This window comes from Lichenostomus cassidix, chromosome 4 (assembly GCF_008360975.1).
Source record: "Lichenostomus cassidix isolate B80296 chromosome 4, HeHo_3.0, whole genome shotgun sequence".
Classification (NCBI taxonomy): Eukaryota; Metazoa; Chordata; class Aves; order Passeriformes; family Meliphagidae; genus Lichenostomus; species Lichenostomus cassidix.
The window spans coordinates 35904924-35917930 of record NC_139484.1 but is presented as its reverse complement, the minus strand read 5'-3'; the positions used below and the strand labels follow the sequence as shown (position 1 = coordinate 35917930).

At 36.1% G+C, this 13007-nt stretch overlaps 1 protein-coding gene and 1 long non-coding RNA gene across 4 annotated transcripts in view; one reads left to right on the top strand and one right to left on the bottom strand.

The window, feature by feature from the left end:
- GLRA3 (glycine receptor alpha 3) overlaps nt 1-13007 on the top strand; it is a 91328-nt gene that overhangs the window by 61516 nt on the left and 16805 nt on the right. For all 3 annotated transcript variants that reach the window (XM_085058696.1, XM_085058697.1, XM_085058698.1), the window contains one exon: nt 2569-2706. In XM_085058696.1, coding sequence (XP_084914822.1) covers nt 2569-2706 — 138 coding nt within the window. The remainder of the gene's footprint in view (nt 1-2568; nt 2707-13007) is intronic.
- On the bottom strand, nt 506-11546 carry LOC146438257 (uncharacterized). Its single transcript, XR_014851720.1, has 3 exons — nt 11310-11546; nt 5139-5197; nt 506-2654 (listed from the first exon to the last, which is right to left on the bottom strand). It is a non-coding gene; the product is annotated as an uncharacterized LOC146438257 (long non-coding RNA).

The following is a 13007-nucleotide window of genomic DNA, read 5'->3' as shown; positions in this document are numbered from 1 at the left end:
TGTTAAATTAATTAGAATTTAAATTACTGAATTACATTTTTAATTGCTTTAAAGATAATGCACATTTGTAAATCAGGTAGCAAGCAGCAAAGAACCAAAAGCTCAGGTGGACTTCAGGTTTAGTATTTCTAGAACAGGACACGGACAATTATTACAATTAATCAGCAGAGGTCCCAAAATTAGGGTGCTGGAGGACTGTATTTTAGGCTCATTTCATATATAACATCACACACCTAAACTGTAACGGTATATATAACAGTATGGTATCCACTAATTTTTTCAAATAGTTATTTCTGTAGAAATGCCTTTTTCCTCTTATGCACAATGGTACCATAAGCATTCTGAGTGTTAAGCACTTTGTTATTCAGCAGGTGCTCTTCATAAAATTAATTGGAAAAAATTTTTCTTTTGATTTAATTCAGGTTAATTTAATTTAACATACCTAGTGGAAACATTATGCTATTTTAAATTTATTTAGTATAACATAAACTCACATCTCCATTAAGTTCTCTATACCTTACAACACACTTACTTTATGACTATGACCTTGAATTACAAAACAGAAGTTACAGTACTGAATGCTAAAGCTATATTTGAGCATTTAAAATGTAAACATGACCAAAATTAATTATTACACCAGCATTTTGAATATACTGCTATTATTTTTACTATATGACACTCTAGAAGAATTAGTGGGCAGGGTAGATAATAAAAATTAAAAACTTGCATTAGAGATGAATGAATCTGGTTTAGTGAAATACATTTTGATGCAGCAGTTGTTTCTTGCCAGTTCAGTGAGTTTTACTCAGGGAATATCACTTCTGGCCATAATCTATATGCTTCAAATGGTAATCTGCTTTGCACACAGCTGCTTTTTGTCTGAATTCATGCAAAGTTTGGTAAGATATATACTTCTGATTTTTCCCATTTTATAGCATTTAATAGTGAATTTTAAAACTGTGATGATAGACTGTCATACAATCAACAAGAAAAACAAGTGTGTCCTTGCACATTTGATATATGCTTGTAGTGACTTGAGTAATGTCTGATCTTAATTAAATACTTATTTAATTATATATGATCTCATTTTTACCATATTCATCCAGCCTCAAAAAAACGCCAATTAAATCAACAGTCAGCCTGAGTTCCTGTGAACACCTTGTATAAAAGTTCTCCACAAAAGAAATATCTAGACTTTAGAGGGAAGAAGTGTTGAAAACATTTTTACATTTATAAACACTAATTCTTATCTCCTAGGTTCATTCAACATAGACCAGAAAAGATGAAGTGTATCTCAGTTTTCAGGTCAGCAGATCAGGTCACTGAACGGCATTTATAGGTGTATTAAAATAGTAATGAAGTCACTGAATGTAACAGGGGTAAGATTTATGCCCACACACCAAAGAGAATACTTTCTTTCACTGGAACTCAAAATTTCAGTAATTTTGGGCAGACAGTTACACTTCGAAAGTTTTGAACAGTATACTTTAAACAGTAATTTGTTACTCAATTTCTGGTTCTCAGTAGGTTTTCTTCAACAACCCACTAGCATTGGACTAAAGCAGAAAGGAAATATTGCAAAGCTGAAAGTTATATAAATTAGATGAAAAAATTCTCCTTTTTCATTCTAGTGCCTTCTGGTATATGTGGCTCAAACTTGAATGAGAATATGAAGTTTTTTTGGCTTTTTTTTCCAGTTATAATAACCAGATAGAATTCATTCAGAAAGAAAATTAGAAAAAAATGCCCAGGAAAGTTAATAGATCACATATTCAGAAGAAATAGGGATGTTTCCCCGAGTGATATCCCATGCAAATATTCATCTGAGAGAGGGAAATAGAAACAAAAACTACTTGTCTTCTAAAAATGTGGCCCTTGATTAGTCTGGCTTTTGGTGTTCTATCTAATCTTATACACAAATGCATGAGGTATGGATAAGTGCAGGAGTCTGAATATTAAAGCTGAGTGCCTTTTAATATCATTATATGTCACAGTCAGTTATATGAGAAGATTATAATCAATTGCTTTCCCATGTGTCACTCCAGTTTCCGAGAAAAGCAGATTTTCAATTCAACTCATACTTCTGCAGAACTTTCAATTCATTGCTGTCTTTGAACAATTTTCACCTAACCATTCAAACTGACATGAACCCATAAACGCAGCTTTGACAATCCACATTTCACCTCAAGTAAAAGCAGGAAGAGATCTGAGTGTGAAGAACCTATTTTATCCTTCATGGTTTGGGGAGGGCAACATATTCCCAAGCACCCAAGAGATTTGGATGTTTAGGTAATTTAGATGCTTGTGTTGAATCTAAAGCATTATGTTGAATCCAGACCATAAAATTATGAAGATTTAAAAAGAGTTCCATAAGACAGCTTTTTTGCATCTTCTAATTCAGTATGGTATACAAGGGCAGATAAAAAATTGTAATTAACAGGTACAAGCAGACCTTCTGTATTACCTCCTTTTTATAACATTTACTTAAAATATTATAATTTGATATGTTACTGCTTTTCAAAGTTTGCAACTGATGTAGAAATTATTTGGGTTTTTTCTTTGTTTTAGTTGGATACACAATGAACGATCTCATTTTTGAATGGCAAGAAAAGGGAGCAGTTCAAGTAGCAGAAGGTCTCACTCTACCACAGTTTCTGTTGAAAGAAGAAAAGGATTTATGTTACTGCACCAAGCATTACAATACAGGTAGGACAGTGATTACAACTGAAAAGACACTTAACATTTATTGTTATAATAAATGTTACAGTTGGGGTATTTTGGAACTGTTCTCACTGAATTCAGAAGGTGGTTAAAATTTACAGGTACATTGTGCAAGATAATAAGGTCTTAAATAATTGGCAAAAAAACCCAAAACTGCCTGAAGGCTGACCAAACTTCAATTTTAGTTATCTTAAGAAAATATAAAGTTGAAATAATTCAGATGTTCAGTCAGGAGTTTTACTGTGACCACATTTACAGTATGGGGTCTGAAGCATTACTGAAATCCAAAGGCCTGCATGCTGTGCACTAATCATAGCCTGGCTCAGTCAGGAAAAAGGGACACAAGGTTGCCAAGGCAGCTGTTAGTTATTCCTGCCCTAGTTCATACAGCAAGGGGGCAATGTGAGTGAGCTGAAAGCATTCTCAGTGTGCAAAGGCCAGGTGTACAAACTAGACATGAGCATGTAGTGACAGGACAAGGGGGAATGGATTCAAACTGAAAGAGAGTAGGTGTAGAGACCAGGAGGAAATTCTTTACTGCGGGGGTGATGAGGCAGTGGAACAGGTTTCCCAGAAAAGCTGCAGATGTCCCATTCCTGGGAGTGTTGAAGGCCAGGTTGGATGGGGCTCTGAACAACCTGGTCTAGTGAAAGGTGTCCTTGCCCATGGCAGGAGGGCTGGAACTAGGTGGTCTTTAGGATCTCTTCCAACTCAAGCCCTTCTATAAGTCTGTGATTCTATGATACTGAATTTAAGCCTTTCTAGAACTAAGATATTTAGCTCATCTCTGGGATTATTTACAAAAAAGGAGGGGATTAACATTATTAATACAGTTATTATATTTTCATTTTTAATTGTGAAAAACTATATCCATAACTGAGCAATCACAAGCACAATAATCCTGAAATGCAAAGCCTAAGAATGCATAGTTTATATATACTCTTGAGGAAAAAAAAGCTAAAACTCTTCCATTCTAATCTGTATATCTTTTGATTTTTGTTCTCCAGTGTGAATAAATACATCTTAAAATTTAAGATTAGAATGATTCATTTAGATTCTGCTGAAATGTCAGGGACAGAAAATTAGATAGGTGGTGTTCATAAGGAATGTCCTGTTACAATCAAAATTAAGGAGAGTGCTTTTCAACACTGTTTTATCACAACTGCAGTGGTGTACTAAGAGAAAAGAAGGTTCTCTGATAATTTCCATTTAGAGTAGGAAGATATTGATAGAGATATTTTGAAGTGTTCCCTAAAATAAAGTGGAAATACTTAATATGCACTTTATTGTACAAATACTAGTATCTGGATAATCCTTAAAAACCTTCTAAAATTTGTGATACATATCCTATAGCAGAGTAATTTTTTTTCACTAAGACATTCTTTTGTTAATAATAATGTAGAAATTCCTATTATTCCTCTTTTCCTTTCTACCATAATCCTTATGAAAACTAAGAAAATTTTATTTGCATTATTTTCCACTGTCTCCTTTGAGATATACAAGGAACTTACCCGTCCTTTTTGGGATTCTCCTGCTTTTGTGCCATTTTAATGTGTGTCTGTAATTGTATTCTATACCCTGTATGTGATATTAACTAATGAGAAATCATGTTATAGAGTATTCTTATCATTTTTCTAAAGTTCATTTGCATAATATGATGCATCAAAAATCTCTAACTGAGAAATTAAGACATTACTGGAATTCTTAACTTGATACTGAATGGAAACCTGGTTTAAAATTTCAGAATTTCCAGTGATTTCCAAACACTTAATCCAAAGCAGAGTTGTACTCTTACTTATTTGTTTGAGAACTTACATTATAATTGTCAGAGTTTAAACCTTGTGGTTTTGACTAAAACATCACTTTTTTCAGTATTTTGAAGGCACTACATTTTTCTTCACAACCTCTTTCAAGCCTATTTAACTAACTATTACTTTTCATCCAAGGAAAAATAGTCTAGCGGACAGCAAGGCAAATCAGAAGCCTGTTGTATTCTGTATGTCTGTGTCCAAACATGTTCTAAGATGTGAGTGCAACCCACAATCCTGGAAATATGAAGTTCATGCCTCTACTGAAAAAAATAATTGGACCATTTAATTTGTCCACAAAAAAAAAAAAAAAAAAAAAAAGCAAGGTATTTGATAACACCGAAACGTTGAAAGCCAGGATGCCGTTAGAGGATGGAGAAGTTAGAAAAGGCCAGCAAAAGATAAGGCAATTGCACAACTGTGGGACCTGCCTGTGATGGCAGGGGGGGGAAATGCAATGCTGGTGCTGAGCAGCAGTGTCTGCAGGTGGAAGGGTATGTCCTCACCAGAGGAAGCAGCTGAGTGCCCTGCTCTGAGGTTCAGCACCAAAATTACAGGTACAGATCTAGAACTCTGGCAGGGCAAATCAGAAAGCAAAGGTGGTCTTACCCATGAAGGACTACATTTATTGTGATACTCTCTTCAAGATAACAGGATTTTCTCCAAAGCTGTTTAAAAAAAAAATTTAAAAAATCAAATCTTCTGTATGAAGCAAATTTAATCCAATTAGAGGGGTTTGGTTTCTAGGAGGGTAAGAATTTCTTTTATTTCTCTGTTACAACCAGTATTATCAATACCATTTGTAGGCTAAAACACCATAAACATTACATTAAAAGACAACAGCAAGTATTTTCACTATGTCACTTGGATATATGATTATGATATATGAACTGATGCGCTTTCTTAGGGCCTCTGCAATGAGATATTGCAAGCAGACATGCCTTTAGGATACTCCACAAGAACCAAAATTTTTAAAAATCAATTTTCAAAACTCGATGCGAAGTCTATTTCTCTGGCCAATGACAGATTAGATAAAATGAGTTCTTAAAATAATGCGAAGCAACTGCAGCTGGTATACAATAAGTGACCAAGGAAGAGTTTTCAAATTAAATTTAGTCACAACACAAGATGGAAAACTCTTCTGAGATATCCTGTAAAACAGAAAACAAACCCCAAAAATTCTCCCTGTGAAGCAAATTAACATGAAGCTTCAGGACAGTATGTGGAAACTCATCAGTGCACGTCTCATCAGTGTTTCATGCCCAATTGAAAACGGTTCACTGTAACTAGAGCTCAAAATATGAACAGTGTCTAAATATAGACACATAACAGTTTCAGCAACAGTACAGCAAAATGGCTCATCAAATCTTGTGTTCTGAAGTGACACAACAACATTTCTGATAAGTTCCATATTTTGCATCCACAGGCATATCTGCAGTGACCAATTTGGGAAGTGAAGTAGAATCATAACAACCAGAAAAATCACATATGAGCCATTTATGTTACAAGGATGGTCTTGCTTTGCCTCATTCCCACGTGACATTAATTGCTTCCCTGGGCTGTTATGCAACACCTACATTTTATTTCAATCACAGATAATTTCAATCACAGCTGCAAAAAGCCCAATATACAGTAGCATGAATTTATACATAACAGCATTGGCTAACAGGAACAAATGAGTCTTGGCTTTATTCCTGCATCATGGATAATGCATAACACCTGCATTTAAGTGATGATTTTTCAGAACTGTCTTAGGTCTAATAATGCTTTGGATTCTTTGGATCAAAGAATTGGATGTAGGGGAACTATGCTACACTCACCACCAGAAGTGATAGATTCTGTATGAGACCATTGCTGACAATTGCAATCTTGATGAACAGCATGTTTAACTCCACACTCCCCATTTGACCTTCTAACATGTGCATCCCAAACACAATTTTTTCGCATAATGCTTTTTGTTCCCCCATAAACTCAAAAAAGTTGCTTAACAGCCTTTAGATTGTGGCCCTTCTAGGTCTCATCCTCAACTGACCTAGTGCCTTATATTCAGCCATTTTGCTGCCAGCTTGGTAATGACAGTGATTAAAGGAGACAGAAGTTTGATCCTTATCCTGCCAACAACTCAAACCCCTTCTTGTGTTGACAAACACCTAAACTACTCTTTTTGAGACTATAGGAGTGATTTTTAAGACATGTCTTTTTAACTCCCTTGATTTTTTCATAGACCATTTCGCCAAAAAGGAAGTTTGTACTTTTTTTCCAGGAGGTAGTCTATGGGTGTGAAATCTCTGAAGCTGCTCATTCCTTCACTGAAAAAGGAGAAATTATAAACCCTTTGGAAAACAAACAGAGTTTATGGCAGGCTGAGGATGTGACCATCCCTAGATGCAGAAAATGCAACTGTCTGACTCCAACAAGGCATTTAACTCAAGGGGAAAGAGGCCACAACTGTTACCCCTGCACTGATCAAAATTTGAGCATTCAACCTTAAAGATTCATTGAATAAAAATTCATCATCTGTCCTGGAAGTAGAAGAATTACATTCAGATGTCTCTCTTGTTTTCCCCTCTCTGCCCCTGCTAACAGAGTGCAGCAAGTGACTAGTCGCACATCACAAAACTTCTGTTCAACTTGATATCTCCCAGGCCTGGCAGAACTGACACCTACCCTGTCCATCCCCAGCCTGTATCAGTGCAGGGGGTTACTCCATCCTCATTGCAGATCAGTGCACTTGTCTTTGCCATGATGTTGTGCTGGGTTCTCCAGCCTACAAAGGTCCTACTCAGTGAGGCTCAGGTCTCCATTCTGAGGAACATGGGAACTGCAAGTGCAAATTTATCAAGCTGAAAAGAAAAAGTTTCTCTTTTCCATATTTATTTTCAACTGTTTTTTACTGCAGTGATTATCAGTCTTCCACCAATGTTAAGTTTACCACTTGCCTCAGTATTTTTTCAATAAAAGCTATGTAAAGACACTTCCTTCCTGTCCAGGAATTTATGTAGTAAAAGACAGGTGACAGAATCAGCACTGATTTCCCTCAATATACTGCTGATATCCACAGACTGTGGCTTCAAAGAAAAACTGGAGGGTAGTACATTCCTAGAGTTTTTTAGTGAGTCTTGGCTTCAGATACATAGAGAAGTGCCATGTACATGAGAGTTTGTCTAGTTCTATATGCTAGATGATGGAAAATCATAATTTCTGTTCAGGCTGTATGAAGATAGATACAGTGTTTTATCTATTTTATGATGAGGAAGAAATGAGTACTTTTATAAGCAACTTTTATCAGCAAAATGCACTCAAATTGCAATTTATATTAAAGTGCAAATTGGAAAGTTTCTGAAGACTGCACTTACCAAGTGTTTTTTATTATCCTGACTCCTTCGTAGAAACGTATGAAAATTATTTCAGCTAAATTTACTTATATGTTATCAGTTTTATAGGTACAATCTATTTAAATAATGTGCTTTGCACATGTGCAATCTATGAATTTTATTTTTTGTTTAAGAAATTTTATCACTGGAACGTAAAGGAACAGAAAGCATTTAGCTGTATTTCAGTAATAAGTAAATCAGAGTTCTCTCAAACAATGGTGGCACATTCTTGGAAGAATAAAAAGGAAACTTCTTTACTGAACAAGGTAAAATCAAGAAGATTGCATTTCTTTGATAATGACTCAAACAGGAGACAAAGTTAAAGGGACAGCATTGCTTCATGGAAAAGTCAGTTTATATATTTCATTCTCCTTCATGGGCTCTGTGAAAATCATCTGTTATTCTGATTGCAGTGTTATGTGTAACACAGTGTTGCCAGGAGATGTTAATTGCAATCTTATTTTAGCAGATGCAGAGAAAAAAAGACAGCATGCAACAAAAGTCAGAAGAAAAGTGCTGGTGCTCCTGAGACTGTCTATTTTTGGCTAAGCAGTTTTTTCAGTTAGAAGATAAAGTTCTCAGAAAATTTGCTTTCAACATTAATATCTTTAAAAATAGAAAGTCTTATTTGGTGTTTAGGGTCTTTTTCTTTTTTCACTAATCTCTTTTTTTCTGAAGACACTTGGAGTCAATAGCCATACTCTCACTAAAGGCCAGGGTGATTGCATCCTGTGTTCTAGATAAAAAATTAGGGTTTCTGTATGCAGGACACTTTGTAAAAGACTTAATTACACGGTGAATTATTTTGTCTCGGGACAATACTGATCAAAACTTCATCTGTCTGGGGCTTTAACACACATGTATTTAAAAGACTAGCTGTCTACTGCCTAGCATACTGAAATTTCCCAACTCAGAATGAGACAAGTGCCAGAACCAGCATTAGGGAAGGGATGGGAAACACAGCAAAGGGGAAGTCTATGATGGTCTGCAGTAAGATCGTATTTGCTATACATATTATATATCTTGAACTATTCTCAGTGTGGATTTTCCTGCAACAGACATTTGAGTAAATATTTGACCTTTACAGAGAGTAGATAGGACTACTCAAAGCGTTGTAATGACAATCATTTAGTAAGAGCACGTGAATCCAAAGTATTAAGCATTAGAAAATAGTCAGAGGTATAAGATGCAATAGCCATGTTACATCAATCCATACAAAATCTGTTTCTTGAGTCCACCTGTTTTTCCATTTTGGAAGAAGGGTCTTTAACTTTTCTCTTTAGAACTGTTCTTACTTTTATCTTTATAGAGAAAAGCATGTCAGCTGGCTTTTAAAATATGTTACCTCTTCCACATAAAATGAGAAACTGTGGTTTTCACAAGTCCGAAAACAATAAACACAGCAGAGGTTTGGAATAACATCTAGAAGTAAATACTCTGTCGAATGCAATTTTCAAGCTCATTTTGAATTTAGGATCTCTGTGGGAATATGGGCAGTAGAGGAATTGAGCTGCTTAAGAAATGGATTTCCAGAAGACAGACAAATAGGAGCAGCTGTCTATTGTATTAAGAGATCTAAATCTAAGGCAGCCATTTAGGCTGGGCATATCCTAGCCCCTGAAATAGCCTCACTCTCCCTTTCTCCTTTCCCACTGTCTCTCACTACCTAATTTCATGCTAAGCCTTTGTCTCTAGCTGCTTTTCAAGGGGGAAAATAAAGTGTTGTAGCACAGAAGCATCATCACAATGCAATTGCCCCAGGATTCTGTTAGCAAATTTCTATAGCTAGCAATATTTTGGCTGCTAGACTGGCCGATTTTTGGCTATCAGTCACTGGCAAAAACAGAACTGTGTAGTCTACATTCATATTGACAGATGGGTAAAACCAGAATATGAAATATCTGCTTCCCAGATCCAAGACACATATTCTGCAGAGCTCCATAAAGATTTATTCAGATTTGCTTAACATAGTTCAATTTTGATAAGCTTTAAATCATCTCTATTCAGCAAGCATAAGATTCTTATTTTAAATAAATAAATTAATTAAATTTTATTAAGCTGTGCAGTCCTTAAGCCACAGTCCTCTCTATATCTATAAAATATTTCACGGTAAATAATTTATTAGAATTGTCAATTAATTACTTACAAGGTCAGGCTAGCATTTACTACTATCTAAAGTAGTATAAAGAATTTTCAGCAAATAACTCACCATTCTGCATGGATTAACAGTTGAACTCTGCATGCTTAGTTCTTTTCTTTTTTGTTTCTAATTATTCATTTTATATTTTATTACGCTATTATTTTTTATTTCATAGTGATTGAATAATTATTACTCCTTTCTTAATTATTTCTCAGGCACACTATTTCCTTGACTCAGAATCCTGAAGTGATTCTCCCTTATTAAAACTTTCTATATAGCTTCAGAAACAGCTACTCAGCCTTCCAGGAATCATAAACATGTTTATGACATTGTAGGGATACAGTAAGAAAAGCTTTCCCCAAAAGACATTTTAAGGGCTGCTAAAAGGAGACAAATATTTTTAAGTCCTACCAACTCTTACCTCTGGGACAGTTTGAGACACATGAAACTGTAAAAGAGGACTCTTTATGGCCTGAGCTTACTGCTTATGCTTGATTTCCCTTGCACATCCCACACTACTGGCAGTACCTTTTAATGACACAAAGCACACTGCTGCCTGCATAGCCCATTTTTAAACAGCGCTGGCTGCAGTCAGCAGAGGCTGTGTAGTGTGAAGATGACCTCAAGGTGAAAACTGCCCTTCCTGGGTTGTTCACAGTTGGCCACGAAAACAACAACAATTAAGTATGTGATCAAGACTGACTCCAAAGAAACTGTCTTTTCTGGGGAAAAGAAAAATAATATAGACCGACTACAATATATCGTTTTTCACTACACAAATAGCTCAGCATGGACATTGCATAGAAATCATGCCAGTCCAGCAGCTCTACAATCAGGGTTACCAAAGAATATGGGTAAGAGACAAAAATACACCATCACATGCATATACACCAAAACATTCACTTCATGTGCATAGGTACAGCATTCATCAAGTCAGTACTTTTGGCTCCTTTAACACACCTAAATCCCTGGTTAACCTAGACTTACAAACACAAAAAATGTATCCTCAATCGAGGAAAAAGAATGTTTATCTTTTAGGAAGCCTGCTGCTTCGCGCTTGATAGCTTTTTTTCTTTTGGATTACAAAAATCCATCCATTTTATGAGTTGTGTGCACGTTTATATTTAGCTTTAGTCTGAAACTACTACCAGGTCTTAATGTGTTGCTCAGCCTCAGCAAAACCACCATACCACAAGGGATTCCTATCCTCCCACTAGGCACTCTCTGTGACATTCACAGTGCATATCAAAATGAACTAGAACTTACCTTTCATGTACTTCAAATGAATTATTAGAGCAATGCTCTTATCTGCTTGTCTATCTCATTCCCCAGCTTCATGGGTATGTCTCTTCTGATCCACGCAAGCATCCAGTCAAATAGATTAAAGCACAGCTAACCTCACTTTGAATGTGAAACAGAATACAGGAAGAGAAAGGAGGCCCACAGCTGGATGCTGTTTCAGGTGGGGAAAAAGCAGCACAGCCCCTGCTGGCTGCTTCCTAGCTAAAGCACTCATCTGCTAGAGCAACTGTTTGCTTTTCCACTCTGCTTAATTAGCCAAGTTTATGCAGGTGGCTCTTGTTTCAGTCAGGAAGGGCAAAAGCTAACATCAGCTTTTTCACGCTTGGACCAGCAACTGCTGCAACTGCAGTGCTGAGACTGACTTCCCTCTGCTGCCTTTCTCCAATACTCCGCAGTGGAGCAACAGAGTAGACACCAGCTGGGTAGCCACCAGTCTTCCTGGAGAGTTGCTATATATTAATTTTTTCAGTGCTGTACTGGAAGAGAGAAACACAACAGTCTTTTCTAGGAAGCACTGGACATATGCCTGGAAAGCCCATAAATTTTCTGGGTCTAAGACAAAGGCAGGACTCTAAGTCACACACGTTGTAGAGCTAAGCAAAGGTATTCTTCTACTCTGAGGCACATTTTACTCTTTTTTTTTTTTTCAATTTTTTGTTTGATCTTGGTGTTATAGGTTTTGAAGATTTTTTTCCCCTTGGCCAATCATATTTACAAAAACACAAAACCATGCAAAAAATTGTTCTGTATAATTTCTCTGACACATCATTCAGTCCTAGTTTTGGCCTCTTCATAATACCCTCTTTTTTCTCTCCTTCCCTGTGATTACAATATAGTCCATTTGCACTTCTTTCATTTAGAATCTCTTTAATTTTGTTAGGATTCTGTTGCTTACAACTGTTCTTCTCTTTCTCCTTATTTCAGTTAGATCTGTCAAATTTGCAACCACATAAAATAACCCATATCAGAGTTACTCTATAATTTACTGTTCACTGTTTAGGACTACAGCATTTTTGTGCTGAGGGTCTGTAATAGTTCAGGTCCACTGGAGTCCTCAGGAAAGAAACTCAGATCTCCTATCTCACATTTCTCTGGATGGAAAAAAAACAACAGACAAGCAATAGCCAATATTTATTGACACTCCATATATGCATATGCATATACTATGCACTCTGATGCTCCTTCGTTTTCCATCCTAATTTGTTTTGAAAGGAGAATATAGGACCAGATAAGAAGAAAATATTCTGTGCTGAATAATTCTCACTGATATGATGACAAATAAAATGGCTTTGCTTATACCTAGATTAGGCTGATGCATTTGTCACTCCTTACGACCACGATTTACTGTGATGTATGAGAGAGACTGCTGCTGTCCAAGGCTGCTGAATTAACAGAATGATTGTCACAAAAAAAAAAAGAAATCTTCAGGGTAAGAACCAGTTTGAAGTAAGAATATGGTTCCAACAAAGGCCAGTCAGTGCAGAACTTCTGGTTACGTGAGGTGTTCTGAACTGCTAAATGAAATACTATATTGCATGGGTATCCTTTTGAAGACCATGGAAGAGAAATGTAAGGGAATATCCTGGCCTTTTCTGAAGTAAACACCAAAATTCCCATTCACTTTGTTAAACCAGGAATTCATCCCATGACAGAGGCAGAACT